The sequence below is a fragment of the Triturus cristatus genome, chromosome 5_2, assembly GCF_964204655.1.
Source record: "Triturus cristatus chromosome 5_2, aTriCri1.1, whole genome shotgun sequence".
Taxonomy (NCBI): Eukaryota; Metazoa; Chordata; class Amphibia; order Caudata; family Salamandridae; genus Triturus; species Triturus cristatus.
The window spans coordinates 882,930,082-882,946,578 of record NC_140588.1 but is presented as its reverse complement, the minus strand read 5'-3'; the positions used below and the strand labels follow the sequence as shown (position 1 = coordinate 882,946,578).

The window sequence follows — 16,497 nt, the reverse complement described above, 5'->3', positions numbered from 1 at the left end:
TTCTATATTGCCCGTCATTGGGTGAGATTTCATCTGTAAATTTTTCGGCAACAAATAATACGGAGGCTATTTTAACACAGCAGTTTCAGCACCAATCGGACACGAAAGTTCCCAAACTATAGGTGAGGCCAGCCTTGAAAAAGCCCAGGGAACGAAACGTACGTCGGCTGCTGTTGCTCTTCGTGTTTTGAAAAGTGGAAATAAAAGTTAACGGAAAGACCTGATTCAAGATTTTGCTCGAAATTCAATTGAAAGGACACCTGATCAGTATAATTGGAACACGTTGAGTGGCAAAAAAAATGTCATTGTTTTTTTCTTTCTCCGACCTCCTAGTTGGATTATAGATATAACGATCGGGTGTGCTCTGATGTATTGTGTTTAATCACCTGACCCCATATGACAACTAAGGCAAACCTGGGAATCTGACTAGAGTGACCGTGACGAGGATGACTGGACAGAAGGCAAAATAGTCTGCAGACTACTTGCCATTTTGCCTTAATAAGTTTAAATATCTACACAGATACTATTATTCCTACCTCACAACTTTCGTGTATGAGAAGGGCAAAAACACCATTATGTCTAAGGTGCAAATTGAACATCGGGTACTTTCTCTTCCATATAGTGTGGGACTGTCCTGTCATTCAAGCCTATTGGCTAACCGTCTGTAGATTCCTAGGACATGCAGTAGACAGAGCATTAGACCTGGGTCCCAAAATGATACTCCTTGGTATAATGGGTACCCTGGCTGGTCCACACAGAACTCAGACCCTGTATCTATTGCATACCGGGTTGCTTAAAGGGACTTAGCTGCATTAACAAGATCAATATGCCCCAACAGCCCAACAGTCATAGAATGGACCAGTGGCATGAATCACTGTGCCAAACAGGAGGAAATGGTGTATAAACCCTGTGGCATGCTAGACAAACACGCCAAAATATGGGGCCCATGTCTCAACTCTGCTATTGCTGTGTGATTTCATGGTCTGCAGTGATGCCGTTGTTAACTGTGAAACAGGACTTTATTTTATGATGTATGGTTGATACCTGACGCCCCTTGCCATGCAATGCACACATTCATCATGGGTCTATGTTCCTAAAGTTCACACAACTGCCTGTTATTTTTTTCTTCATCACAGGTTTAAAATCTATAAAAAGAATTATAAAATGTATATAACGGGGCTCCTAGGGAGCTGGCGATCTCCTCGTGCCTGTGTTTGGTCCAGGTGAATTTACTTGCATGCGACTTATAGATCTCCTAGTCGCATGCAGTAGATGTTATCTACTGCCCAGGCTGCATGCGCACGTTGTGCAGTCCCTGCCTCTGATTTTTTTTACACGTGGCGTGGGACTTCCTGCCACTATGCTCCTACTGGGATAGGGCGGTGCGGGAGATCTGGGAGGTGTTAGGGTGCTCAATTGACTAGTGGCCCCGGAACGCACTGTTGGGGCTTGTGGAGGAGCTTGGAGGTCCATATGCTGAACAAATCTTTATAGGGGTGGCATGCCTGGTGGCCAAGAGGGACGTTGCCTGCCTGTGGAGGCAACCTATGCCCCCCTGGATCCAGCTGTGGCATGGGGACGTTGACTGGTGTGCACAACAAGTAAAGTCAATCTATGTAGCGCGTGGATGTCCTCCGAAACATGACAGGGTATGTGGGAAATTGTGATCTTACTATGGACTGTCAGTGTGAAGATATCGACCTCCGCCAAAATCGTTTCATACATTGTTGTGACTCTGAATGTGCAGCTTTCACTGATTGTAACATTAGAAAGTACTTGCTGTATGATCAAAATAAAGTTGGTTGTAAAAATAAAATATACAACAGGAGTTCTACTCTTCTGCAGCCTCCCTTGAGGTGCCCCAGTCAAAGTCTTTTAGTAATTCTATCGAATGATCAGCTAGCAATTTTATGACTGTGCAAAAATTTTTCTTTTTACACAGACATACACAGCAGTGGCATACACAGCAAAGACTAGCATGTGAAAATAATTACCAACTCACCCATCTTAATTGTTCTTATTTATTGGGGCGAGACAAGAAATGCAATTGATACTACAAAGGAAAAATATGTGGATTATGAAGTTGATGGCCTAAGTGCAGTCTTGGTACTTCACCATTTATCCACATAACAATCTGTTTGCTTGGAAATTACTGAAAGCCTGAAATGGCGCAGGTTGCCCTTTGGTTTATTATCCCTGTCCCATAGACCATGACTCTATTTTGCCATGACAGCTGTTTCCGAATTTTCTCATGTTTGCTACTCTTGGCTTTCCATTCTCCCCACTGTTAGAATTAATCACCACATAGAGTTAAATTCTGAAAGGGAAGTGGGTAAGATATAAAGCATCACATAGAATGACATTCTGAAAGGGTAATAGGTACAACATGACAGGAGTCTTGCAGTCTGCCTTGTAGAGCTTACTATAGATGATTCCAATACTGATGATGGGGTGATTCAGCTCCCTTTTTGCTAGCAGGGATCTCTTAGGAAGGCTCTCTTCATATAAGAAGGTTGCCTGGGTATATGTGGGCTCATGATCGGGTGGTAAGGAGGAAGTATCAGGATCATAGACTAAGTTAACCACCACGTTGAGCTTGTACACCTCTGACGGTTGTCAATATCTTCTGGACTGAGAATGTGGATCATGTAGATCTGCGCTCATTATTCTGAATGCAAGACCATGGTTACTTGATTCAGAGGGCATATATTTTATTTTTCTGGAGATTAGGAGCAAGAACGCATTAATGTTATTTTAATAATATAGCTAGACATCATGTGGCTGCAACAGCCATGTCCTAAGCATTCCCATAGACAATCTAGTCCTATGACCCACCATGTCCAACAGTTTTCAGATTGGAGCGGTAACCGGGGCTCTATACCTCTATATCTTAGTAGCATTCTTTCATATAAGTGCTACCTTAATGGTGTTTTTTGTTTCGATTTTTCTGCCTACATGAAGAGTGCCTTCGAGCCCATAACATCTACAAGGGCACTAGCTTCTCTCTAGGCCTATAAGTTATTTCAAGAGGTTATTCCCCTCTGGAGGTTCACTAGGTAGATTTCAGACTGCCTTTGTAGGATTGGTCAGGCAGAGTTTTACTCGGGGATCTGTGGGATCGAATGTCCATGAGATGCTATCTTAATGATATCAAGTTTAGGATTATGTGTTGCCCACTGTAGGAGCTCAGAAACATTTTTTTGCATTCTCAATGTCCTTTAAATATAATATTCCTACAAAAAAGTACAGAAACTGCACGCAATAAATAATAAGTTTCTACCGTGGGTGTGATAACTCAATTTCCAGCTTTATAGGTGGACTCATTGGTACATTCTCCAAAAGCAAGGAATGTGAAAATGATAGACAAGGTAGTAATGGGCATCAGTGGCTACTGTAATCTTGACAATCCGAATCAAAGGGATCCTCATCACAATCAATGGATTTTTGCTTTCCAGAGAACTAAGTGTCCCTCGCCCAAGAGTACTAATTCCTCCTAGCATGCAGGATACCTTGTGATTCAGTGGCGAATCCTTTAAGTTCTTAAAAACAGGAAGGGGAGAGGTTCATTATTTAGAACACAGGATAATATTTGAACTGAAATACTTTTTACGAAAACATTTTTTCATCTGTAGGGAGCAAATGATTTGCTCCTCTCTCAAGTTACGATTCCCTCCAATAAGAAAGGGAAGCAACAAGAAAAAAACAGACGCAGAGTTATGAAGATCACTTGTAAGGTTCTTGGCCATTAACTGCAGTAGAGCTTTCAACAGGTGGCTCCCTCTCATTCAATATGAGAGGGATGCAACCCATCCAAAGGTTGTTAGAGTGTTAGATCTGATTGCAAATGGATCTGCACAGGTGGAGCCTTCCCAGCCCTCTTGCAGCATCCCTTCCTACAACTACTTAGTATTCACATCTGCTGTCCGTTGGGGATTCTTCGCCCTACACCTAAAGAAGCTGCAAAGCCTGTGTGCCAATGCTCAATCGTGTGCATTAAGATGGAAAAAGGTATCTAAAACTAAACATTATTGAAACCAGGAGCACTACTACACCTGGAATGATTTGTTTCAAAGGCACAGTCTAAAATGAACTTGATATGTATGTGAGAGAGGGGCATTTACATTAAGATATTCTTCTTTTGAAATAGTTCCTTAAACTGCGAGTGGAATTATGGGGTTCCTAATGGTGAGGACAATCCATGAAGGCCCAGACACAGGGTCCATCAAAGTACAGGAATTCTACAATTCTCAAATGCCCCTTTATTTCAGCACTTGTATTAATGGAGAGTAAGAGGTGAACATGTATGCATGGACTCTGAGGGACAAAGGTCTTGCAAAAAGACATTCATTTCTACTGCTGCACAATGCATCAAGGACACTCAGAGCTTTTGAACCGTTTCCTGGTTCTATACCTCGAACAGGGTTCATAAAGAGACTATAAATGTATCACAGCGCTTACAATCAAACCCAATAGCCCTCAGTTTAATACATGCTTTTGAATAGACGTTTGACAATGAGAACGGCAGACTTGAGGACAGAGTACATCAAGGCTGGGTGCTACTTACCAGACCATGAGAGAGGGGAAATGCATGCTTTGTTAGGTTTTCAAATATCTCCAGCTTACTCTGCTCTTCCTGTTTATAGGCAAGCCTCAGGTTTCTCATATCCTGTCCAAAAGACACAATCAACTTAATGAACTGCAACACCAAGGAGGCAGGACTTTACAAATACGCAAACTGCTGTTATTTACTACACTCATCGATACTTGTTTTAAAAGATTATTTTCTTTACAACATCAACATACAAGTCAAATTCTTTGATGTGGTTTACAATTAATAAAGCAGACACGCAACAGAACCAAAACAGGCAATTGAATTGAGAACGAGGCAGGTGTATTGACGCACCATTGTCTCCACGCCTTCACTACTGTGACCACACAACTGCAAAACGCCCTCTCCTGATGTGTCTACAGCTCTCCCCTCACATATAAACAAGCATTGGCATAGCCAATAGGTCTCACTTTTGGGACCTTATAAGTGTTTAGCCATGCAACAGTTGCATAACTAAACACTTATAAGGTCCCAAAAGTGAGACCTATTGGCTATGCCAAGCGGCCGCTAAAGTGAAAGTAATCGCAGTAAAAGTGGCGCGCGCGCCCGCGCACATGCACTGTAGCTCTAGGCTGGCCTGGTAGCACTTTTTGGAGCGCTCTCAATAAGTCTCGCCAGACCAGCGCATGCGCTGGGTCAGGCGAGACCTAAAAAGGCATACTTGATCTGAGTAATGCTATGCACAATGATTTCTGTTGCTAAGGACCGCCCTCTGTAGCTTCTTGAGGCAAGCTCCACATTATGAAAAACACTACATTGAAATAAATATTACACGGTTATTCTTGTCATGGATGCAAAAGTAAAAAGGCACTCAGACCAGCAACAGGGCTTCATCCCTTATATGGAACTCTTCAAGACGTCCAATATCTTTTTGATTTGTCAGCATGTGAAGCTACAAAACAATTATCAATAGGGATACATATTGGAGCACAAGCAGCCATAACACCATCAGAGTTCCTAGTTCCAGCGTTCCTGGTTTTCATGAAAGGGCTCAGTCAGGGGTTTAAGTGGGATGAAAAAATTGAGGGGTCTCTCAAAGGGGCGTGGTCGATGTAATTAAGGGCATGGTTTAAAAAATGTAAGATAGAAATCTGTGCTTAGCATAGTGTGCCACAGGACTAGTATTTTACCTCTTCTGTCACTGTATCCAAATATATAATACTAAATGTAACATTACACCTACAACAAGCCAGGACTATTGGCTTTGTCAATGGTTGTTAGTGCATAAACTAAATAAGTAACAACTATGGCTTCAGTGCATATAATATGAAAATGCTTCAGTTCTGAAATGATGAGACTGTGAAAGAAATATAAGGAGTCTCTTTGAAGTTATCCCAAAAACAGTGAAGGGTGGTCCTTCTGCAGAGTTACGATTTTATTTCACCCAGATCATGAGGGTAAAAATGTAGAGCCCGATAGAGACCCGTCTCAGCACCTGCTTTTTAGAACTGCCGGTGGTGAGCCCTGGCAAGGCGAGCCCACTTAAAGGCCTGGGCTCAGTGCTTAAGATCTGTTATATCATTTATCCTGTGGGTTTCAAATTTGCTGCCTTCAGGTGGACACCACAGACTTTTAATAACCTGATGGTTTTTGAAAGCTGAAACTGACTGTGTGTTGTCCCTTTGCCGCTTCTAGGTGGACTTAGAAAGTCCACCTACATTCCTGGAAGTTGGAAATTAAATATTTCATTAAGTTATAAGGAGGACGTCACACTCCAAAGATACCTCGGGGTTTGGACATCAGGCTTCTGCTACTCACTGTGAAAAAATTGACTCCCAGACTGTTTTTTCTGAACAGATGCTTACGGAGGACAGCCTGCTCGGACAAAAGCTATGCACCGCATCTCGATAAGCGTGGAAGCTCATCCATTTCCCAGAAAGGTCTTTACCTCCCAAACCCTATAATCCCTCTCATCACTCTGTCCTATTGTCGATCCTACCAACTATTTTCCCTACCTTTCAAACTCTGATAACCTTCCTTATTCCCCAAACCATTTTGTCTCCCTCCTACCCTTCCCACTTTCCTGCTATCTTAGCATACCTCTGTGCTACGCCTCTACTCTGCCCACCGACTTCACAAATCATTTTCAGATTTCGAATCAATTGGTCTAAATCAGTTTTTTTCTCACTCAATATTAGGCTACCTAAGAAAGGTAGCCTGGCACATTCTATCACACACTATGAACAGTAGGACATATCTGAGGGTACAGTTCATCTTGAAGGGAATCAAACCAGTATGACGTGGAATGTTGGAGAGCGCCCATATTGCAAGCTAAGACTGGTTTTGGGTGTGTGTGGGTAAATCAGATTCCCAGATATAGGTAACTGCTTATATGTTTATTTATAGTAGTAGCGTACAGCGAAATTTATGAGAAATGGTGGATCCCCACAATGAACATGACTATCTATGCTCATTAGCATGGATTGGTGCATAGCAGTGGAAACGGTAAAGTATGCGTACCGGGAATGCCATGCAAAATGTAGGAACATTTAGGGGAACACGGCAAAAACACTTTGAACTTGATTGCACACCCTAAGAACTGACATGTGTGGACATTAGTCTAGGTTTATTGCCTTAAATGCAACACATTAAGATTTCAGTGGCAGGCCAGATAGGTAGTCTTAAGGACTGCTGCCGAGTCAAGAGTTGAATAGGATGAAGAAATAATGTCAATTTCGGAAGAAATTGGTTATGTGCGTGTAATGCAAATATAAAAATATACATTTCTTATAAAAAACTACATTGATATAATATCCATATGTTCTAGCTGGAAAAATGAAATGTTTTTCATTTATGTCTGTTCATCTAACAATACTGAGCGACTTAACTGAATGGGAAACTTCCACTTTGATGCTTTCAAGCCTAATGAATAGGACCTTTTTAGGTACTATTTTGTTCCTTGCCCCTTGTAAGAAGTACTATTCAACTGTAACAAAGAACCCAACAACGGACATCTGTATCCCACAACACTTGCTTTCGGGCTGCCTATATCCTATTTGTTCCTTTCCCTCCAACAGGATCTGGTCTCAACCTCAGTCACCCTTGTTTTCTCTCCCTGCTCCTTCACAAGTTTGTTTGACCTCAATCACAGTCATTTACACACAATTATAGTTTAGGAGGTGTTAGACCTGTCAGCCCTTTGGGTGGTCCCTCCTCATCATTATTTATTTTGTCCCACTTTTGCCTCAAACCCTGTTATAATTTTTCCTTTTTGGGAACCACCAGACTTTTTAGTGTTGATGCAGGGTCAGGGAGCCATTTTCCCTACCCCTGGAACTTCTGTCTGAGGGCCTGAGACACAAAATGGTGGCCATCCATTGTCACCTGTGACATCACCAGAACCTCCTGGAACATTCTAGAACCCTGTGACAGTGGGAGGCAGTTTAGAATGTTGGGAGGCCATCTCAGAGTGGCAGTTGGCAACTGACTGGAGAAGAGAGAGGACAGAGATAGAAGGAGGTCGGAGTAAGGCAGCAGAGGTAGAAACCAGTGCTTGGAGTGGGGTCCAGAAACCCACCCTTGATGCTAGTCTCTACTGACCAAGCCCAACCTAAAGCCCTGTGTGGGATCAAGATCAGAAGAACCATCTTAAAGGACTGAATATTTGGAACAGGCCTTAAAGAAGAAGAACAGCAAGCTCCTGACCTGTTCAGCAGTGTCCTCCTGGAGTCCTGACGTCGAGAAGCCTGGAGACCTGGGGCCGGAGGTAGAGAAGCGGTGCTGACAGAAAGCAGACGTCGTACCCGGAGCCGCCAGAGGTCGAGTGAGGGCGCCGACGGAGGTCGTGGAGAGGCACCGGAGGTCAAGTAAGGAGTCACCCGAGGTCGAGTGAGGGCGCCGACGGAAGTCGTGGAAAGGCGCCGGAGGTCGAGTCGGGAATCACCCGAGGTCGAGTGAGGGCGCCGACGGAGGTCGTGGAGAGGTGCCGGAGGTCGAGTCGGGAGTCACCTGAGGTCGAGGTGAGGCGTCGACGGGGGAGTGAAGTCCGCCCACCGGAGTCGCCGGAGACTGAGGTGAAGCGCGCCGGAGGTCGGGAGTGGAGATCGCACTCCGGAGACACCAGGAAGTGGGGAGTCCGAGTCCCTGCGACGCCGGAAGGCGACATCGAGCCGAGGCCGTCCAGCGACATCGAGCCGAGGCCGTCCAGCGACATCGAGTCGAGACCGCCCGACGACATCGAGTCGAGACCGCCCAGCGACATCGAGTCGAGGCCGCCCAACGACATCGATCCGGAGCCGCCTCACGGCATCGACACGGTGCCGAGCGGAGCCGATCATTTTGAAAAGGACAGTAAGTGGTAGAGGGGGCGTCTGAGGTCCCGTGGAGCCCTAAAAGACCATCCTAGGGGCTAAAAGGGTGTTAGAACCAGCCTGGGAGTGCCAGGGGTGAACTGAGACTGGTACAGTGACCTCCATAAAGGGTTGTGTGGTTTGGAGGGCCAGATCTTTAGGTTACTCTTGTTCTGCCTCAGCTTAGGCCCCAGCCTTGATCAATCTAGGTGGGACACCCCCATGCCATCCAAGTGTCCTTAAGTTGTGTATGGGCAAAGTAAGACCAAGTGACCTCATGAAAATGATTTGAACTGTAACTGTCATTGATTGTTTTACCTTATTTATTGAGGTGCTTTATTTATTGTCATCCACTAATTTATTCCTGCACTGTATTTATTGTCTGACTGTATTTATTTGCCATCTGTATTTATTGCACATCTATTTATTCTTTGTGTAATGATGACCTGAACCTATTTATTGAAAATTCCTAAGTGGTATTATTTATTTGACCTGCTCTTTTGAAGGAAAATCCCATTGTATTGTGTTTATGTTATGAAACCTGCAACTAAGAGAAAATAAGATAAAGACATATATATTTTCAACTTGACTTGCATTATTTTTACGGTGTAGTGTCGTTTTTGGAACGGATGAACGCATGGTTATTGTGAGGGTGTGACGTACGCTTCACACGGTGCCTGACCCCAACCGCTCGAGCCAAGCTACCATTGTGCTGGGAACTTGGTGACTGCTAACCCGGTTGCCCGGTTTCCAACATAAAATTGGTGTTCAGTGGTGGGATTGAGCTGTGCTTGCGTCTACTCGACAATAACTGTGGGTAGTCCATAGGCCTACACCGGGAGTTTTCTCCAAGCGGACTTCCTAATTTTGAGTTTTGTTTTTTCCAAATTTACTTCTGGTGGTGGGAGGAGGTATTACAAAAGGTACCCCCCCATAGTTTCTGTAAGCAACTGTCTTCTATCCTGAGTGGGCAAAATGGAGTTTGTGTTGGAGGATGTGGAAACTTATACTGTGGCCCAACTCAGAGAGTTTTGTCAGCGAGAGGGGGTGTTTTGTCCCCAAGGTGCAAAGAAGGGTGAACTCCAGACCAGCTTGAGGGCTTGGGGGGAGGCACGGCGAGAAAGTAAGGTTGAGAAGGAGATCAGGGATGGAGAGCCTGACAGCGAGGGGGCTGGTTTGTACCAACCTGAGGTGGGGGACCTAGTAGCGGGGCCCAGAACACTTTCAAGGAAGGGCAGCAGTGTCTCTAGCAACGGCTTATTAGAAGCAGAATTCACTGACCGGAGGGAGAAAAGACAGCTCACATGGGAATTGGCGAAGCTGGAGAAAGAAAAGGAGGAACGGAGGATGGCTCACGAGTTGAGGCTCAGGGAGATAGATCTCCAGATCCTATGGGTCGGGGCACACCCTGTTCCTAATGGTGGCAGTGAAGAAAGAGAAATCACCAGGGAATCCAAACCCTATTTGCCAAAAGACATAGTAGCTAGCTATAGTGCGGGAGATGATATCGCCAGGTGGTTAGCAGCCTATGAGGTCTCTTTAAGAGTCCATGGGGTTCCAGAGAAATATTGGGGAGGGGGATTGTATAGATACATGCCTCCAGCTGGTAGGGATACATTATTGGCCCTGGAGCAGGATGAGCAGACCCACTACCCCACCATGAAAGTGGCGCTCGTGAGGAAGTTTGGACTAACACCCGAGAAGTACCGACAGAAGTTCCGGAGTAGCCACAAACTGGGCACACAGAATTGGGTGGATTTCCTGGACTATGCAAAGAAGGCATTAGAGGGTTGGATACAGGGCAGCGAGGTGAGGGACTACGAGGGGTTGTTTGATTTGATGTTGAAGGAACACCTGCTCGAAAAATGTTTCCCTGAACTGCGTCAACACCTGGTGGATAGCAAGCTGACCAATCCCCGGAAGCTTGCTGAGGCGGCGGACATTTGGGCTAGTACCCGGGTGTCCACAAGGGGGACTGGAGGGGACTCTCAAAAGACCGGACAGGGCGCCCCCCAGAAGAAAGAGGGAGGGGAAAAGAAAACGGAGTTCTCTAAAGGCCCCCAAAATAGTTTCCAAGGGAAGGGAACGGGATTCACCCCTAGGGCTAACCCACCCAGAAACCCTAATCCTGGCCAGAGTCAGCAGCCAAGGGTTGTCCATTGCTTCGAGTGCGGTGGTGTCGGACACTATAAGGGAGATGTGAAGTGCCCGAAAAGACCACCCCCTCCCATCGGAGGAAAGGCCCCCGGAGTAGCTAGTGTAGTGCTCGGGGAGGAGATGCCTTTAGATAAGGGAAGGGAGTGGGTGGGTGTCACTTTAGTGTCCCTGGGAGAACGGGAGATGGTTCCTAAGATCCAGGTGCCCGCAAATACCACAAAGTATGGGCAGTGGGTCACCATCAACGGCGAAAGAGGGGAGGCTCTGAGAGACACAGGAGCCAGTATGACTATGGTACGTAGCCAACTGGTGTCTCCAGAGCAGGTGATTACCGATGCACTCCACCCTGCCGCGATGGCTGACGGCAGAATGGGCCACTATCCGGTGGCCGAGGTTCCATTTGAATGGGAAGGGGTTGCAGGGTTACTTCGAGTTGCCATAAGCCCTGCCGTGCCAGTCGATTGTCTGCTGGGGAATGACATGGAGCATAATGCTTGGAAGGACGTGGAATACCGGACTCATGCTGAGATGCTGGGTACACCTGACTGGGCCTGTGTCAGCACAAGGTCTGCGACTACCCGGAGGGGGAGTTCGTTTAGGCGGGAGCCTGGAACAAAGGCACCGCCGGCTGCCGACCAAGGGAAGAACCGAGGGCAGGAGGAGCCTACCTCGGCATCCGCGCCCCGTGTGACGGATAGGCCACCGGATGTGGTGGACCAGGAGTCCGCGGAGGGGGATGTTACCGAACTGGAGAACCTACCCATCCCGGCCGAGTGGCACGTGGAGGGAGGGCCGACCAGGGAGGAATTCTGCAAGGGCCAGAGGGAGTGTCCTACCCTTGAGGGACTGAGGCGACAGGCCGAAGCCCAGGCAGCAGGGAACGTTGAGGGGAACTTCAATGTTTACTGGGAGGATGGCCTCCTCTACAGTGAACCCAAGGCACCCATGCACGGATCGTCACGGGCCTTGGTTGTCCCTCAACGTTACCGAGCCTTCCTTCTGGAATTGGCTCATGAGATCCCCTTGGCAGGACACCTGGGGCAAGACAAGACCTTTGCCCGGCTTGTCCCACACTTTTATTGGCCTCAAATGAAAGTGTCGTCCGACACCTACTGCCGGACGTGTGTGTCTTGTCAAGCCAGTGGGAAAACAGGGGTGAAGCTGAAAGCTCCCCTGGAACCACTTCCTGTCGTTAGCACCCCCTTTGAAAGGGTGGGCATCGACATTGTGGGTCCGTTAGATCCGCCTACTACAGCTGTTCACAGGTTTATCCTGGTTCTGGTGGATCATGCCACACGGTACCCAGAGGCTATACCTCTGAGGACCATTACTGCACCTGTTGTGGCTAGGGCCCTGATGGGAATCTTTACCCGAGTGGGTTTTCCCAAGGAAGTTGTGTCCGACAGGGGGACCAACTTCATGTCAGCATACATGCGGGCCATGTGGAAGGAGTGTGGAGTGACCTACCGGTTCACCACTCCTTACCACCCCCAGACCAATGGTCTGGTGGAGAGGTTCAATAAAACCTTGAAAGGCATGATCAGAAGTCTGCCTGAAAGCCTGCGGAGGAAATGGGACGTCCTCCTACCCTGTTTATTGTTCTCTTACAGGGAAGTGCCACAGAAGGGAGTGGGCTTCAGCCCCTTCGAGCTTTTGTATGGGCACCCTGTGCGTGGACCTCTCGGCCTGGTGAGAGACGGATGGGAAAGAACTCCCAGAAAGCTTCCCCAGGACGTGGTGAGCTACATGCTGGCCTTCCGGAGCCAAATGGCTAAGTTGTGGAAGCAAGCTTCTGACAACTTAGAAGCCAGCCAAGCAGTGATGAAGGCGTGGTATGACCACAATGCTCACCCGGTGGAGTTGGAGCCTGGCCAGAAGGTGTGGGTGATCGAACCAGGAGAGCTTAGCGCCCTCCAGGATCGCTGGTCAGGACCCTTTGAGGTGTTGGAGAAGAAGGGTAAGGCTACCTACTTGGTGGACCTGAAGACCCCTCGTCAGCCCCTACGGGTGCTGCATGCCAACCGCCTCAAACCCCACCATGAGAGGCCCGAAGTCATATTGTTAATGGTGACTGACGGAGCAGAGGACGTGGAAAGCGAGCCTCTCCCCGACTTATTTGCGTCTCAAGAGAAGGATGGGTTGGTGGAGGGAGTGATTCTCTCCCCGTCCCTAACTCCTGAACAGCAGGAGGACTGCCGCCAGGTCCTGGGGCAGTACTCTTCGTTGTTCTCCCTTGTTCCGGGTAGGACTCACCTGTGCGTCCATGACGTGGACACAGGAGACAGCCCACCTGTGAAGTCAAAGATCTACCGGATGACAGACAAGGTGAAGGCCAGCATTCACAGTGAAGTCACTAAGATGCTGGAGCTAGGAGTGATTGAACCTTCCAGCAGCCCCTGGTCCAGTCCGGTGGTATTAGTACCAAAAGCTGTACCACCGGGTGCCCAACCGGAACTGAGGTTCTGTGTGGACTACCGGGGACTGAACTCCGTAACCAAGACTGATGCTCATCCGATCCCGAGGGCGGATGAACTGATTGACCGGCTGGGAGCTGCCCAATATCTGAGTACCTTTGACCTTACTTCTGGGTACTGGCAGATCTCTCTGACTGATGGAGCTAAGGAAAGGTCAGCCTTCTCCACGCCCAAGGGCCACTACCAGTTCTGCGTGATGCCCTTTGGGCTCAAGAACGCACCTGCCACGTTTCAGCGTCTGGTGAACCAGATCCTCACTGGAATGGAGAGTTTCTCTGCTGCTTATCTGGACGAAATTGCCGTCTTCAGTAACAGCTGGGAGGATCACTTGCGTCACCTGCAAGCTGTTCTCCAGGCCCTGAAACACGCTGGTTTAACGATCAAGGCCAGTAAATGCCAGATCGGGCAGGGGTCGGTAGTGTACCTTGGACACTTGGTGGGTAGGGGAGCGGTGCAACCCCTCCAGGCGAAAATCGAGGCAATCATGGCCTGGGAACCCCCCAAGACTCAGAATGAGGTCCGAGCTTTTCTGGGCCTCACCGGATATTACCGCCGCTTCGTGAAGGGGTATGGGACCATTGTGGCCCCCCTCACGGAGCTTACGTCCAAGAAACAACCTCGACGGGTAGTCTGGACGGAGGCTTGCCAGCAGGCCTTTGTGAAACTGAAGCAAGCCATGTGCGAGGCCCCGGTCTTAAGGGCCCCAGATTTTTCCCAGGAGTTCATTGTCCAGACGGATGCATCGGAACATGGCATTGGGGCAGTGTTATCGCAACTCAATGAAGAGGGTCTGGATCAACCCGTGGTCTTCCTATCCCGGAGACTACTTCCCAGGGAACAGAAGTGGAGTGCAATAGAGCGTGAAGCCTTTGCAGTGGTATGGGCTCTGAAGAAGTTGCGGCCATACCTGTTTGGCTCGCACTTCCTAGTTCAGACCGACCACAGACCCCTTCGTTGGCTGATGCAGATGAAGGGGGAGAATCCCAAGTTGCTAAGGTGGTCTATCTTCCTACAGGGAATGGACTTTCAGGTGGAACATCGGCCTGGAGTGGACCACGCCAATGCAGACGGTCTCTCAAGGTATTTCCGCCTTAGTGATGAGAACTCCCAAGGGGTTGGGTAGCTCTCCCCACTTTCAGCTGGGGGGGACGCGTGTTAGACCTGTCAGCCCTTTGGGTGGTCCCTCCTCATCATTATTTATTTTGTCCCACTTTTGCCTCAAACCCTGTTATAATTTTTCCTTTTTGGGAACCACCAGACTTTTTAGTGTTGATGCAGGGTCAGGGAGCCATTTTCCCTACCCCTGGAACTTCTGTCTGAGGGCCTGAGACACAAAATGGTGGCCATCCATTGTCACCTGTGACATCACCAGAACCTCCTGGAACATTCTAGAACCCTGTGACAGTGGGAGGCAGTTTAGAATGTTGGGAGGCCATCTCAGAGTGGCAGTTGGCAACTGACTGGAGAAGAGAGAGGACAGAGATAGAAGGAGGTCGGAGTAAGGCAGCAGAGGTGGAAACCAGTGCTTGGAGTGGGGTCCAGAAACCCACCCTTGATGCTAGTCTCTACTGACCAAGCCCAACCTAAAGCCCTGTGTGGGATCAAGATCAGAAGAACCATCTTAAAGGACTGAATATTTGGAACAGGCCTTAAAGAAGAAGAACAGCAAGCTCCTGACCTGTTCAGCAGTGTCCTCCTGGAGTCCTGACGTCGAGAAGCCTGGAGACCTGGGGCCGGAGGTAGAGAAGCGGCGCTGACAGAAAGCAGACGTCGTACCCGGAGCCGCCAGAGGTCGAGTGAGGGCGCCGACGGAGGTCGTGGAGAGGCACCGGAGGTCGAGTAAGGAGTCACCCGAGGTCGAGTGAGGGCGCCGACGGAAGTCGTGGAGAGGCGCCGGAGGTCGAGTCGGGAATCACCCGAGGTCGAGTGAGGGCGCCGACGGAGGTCGTGGAGAGGTGCCGGAGGTCGAGTCGGGAGTCACCTGAGGTCGAGGTGAGGCGTCGACGGGGGAGTGAAGTCCGCCCACCGGAGTCGCCGGAGACTGAGGTGAAGCACGCCGGAGGTCGGGAGTGGAGATCGCACTCCGGAGACACCAGGAAGTGGGGAGTCCGAGTCCCTGCGACGCCGGAAGGCGACATCGAGACGAGGCCGTCCAGCGACATCGAGCCGAGGCCGTCCAGCGACATTGAGTCGAGACCGCCCGACGACATCGAGTCGAGACCGCCCAGCGACATCGAGTCGAGGCCGCCCAACGACATCGATCCGGAGCCGCCTCACGGCGTCGACACGGTGCCGAGCGGAGCCGATGATTTTGAAAAGGACAGTAAGTGGTAGAGGGGGCGTCTGAGGTCCCGTGGAGCCCTAAAAGACCATCCTAGGGGCTAAAAGGGTGTTAGAACCAGCCTGGGAGTGCCAGGGGTGAACTGAGACTGGTACAGTGACCTCCATAAAGGGTTGTGTGGTTTGGAGGGCCAGATCTTTAGGTTACTCTTGTTCTGCCTCAGCTTAGGCCCCAGCCTTGATCAATCTAGGTGGGACACCCCCATGCCATCCAAGTGTCCTTAAGTTGTGTATGGGCAAAGTAAGACCAAGTGACCTCATGAAAATGATTTGAACTGTAACTGTCATTGATTGTTTTACCTTATTTATTGAGGTGCTTTATTTATTGTCATCCACTAATTTATTCCTGCACTGTATTTATTGTCTGACTGTATTTATTTGCCATCTGTATTTATTGCACATCTATTTATTCTTTGTGTAATGATGACCTGAACCTATTTATTGAAAATTCCTAAGTGGTATTATTTATTTGACCTGCTCTTTTGAAGGAAAATCCCATTGTATTGTATTTATGTTATGAAACCTGCAACTAAGAGAAAATAAGATAAAGACATATTTATTTTCAACTTGACTTGCATTATTTTTACGGTGTAGTGTCGTTTTTGGAACGGATGAACGCATGGTTATT

The 16,497-nt window shown here is 48.3% G+C and overlaps 1 protein-coding gene across 6 annotated transcripts in view; it reads right to left on the bottom strand.

Moving 5' to 3' along the window:
• The window catches only part of MTMR1 (myotubularin related protein 1), a 533,995-nt gene that overhangs the window by 306,050 nt on the left and 211,448 nt on the right, over window positions 1–16,497 (bottom strand). For all 6 annotated transcript variants that reach the window (XM_085608016.1, XM_085608018.1, XM_085608021.1 and 3 more), the window contains one exon: window positions 4,565–4,666. In XM_085608016.1, coding sequence (XP_085464142.1) covers window positions 4,565–4,666 — 102 coding nt within the window. The remainder of the gene's footprint in view (window positions 1–4,564; window positions 4,667–16,497) is intronic.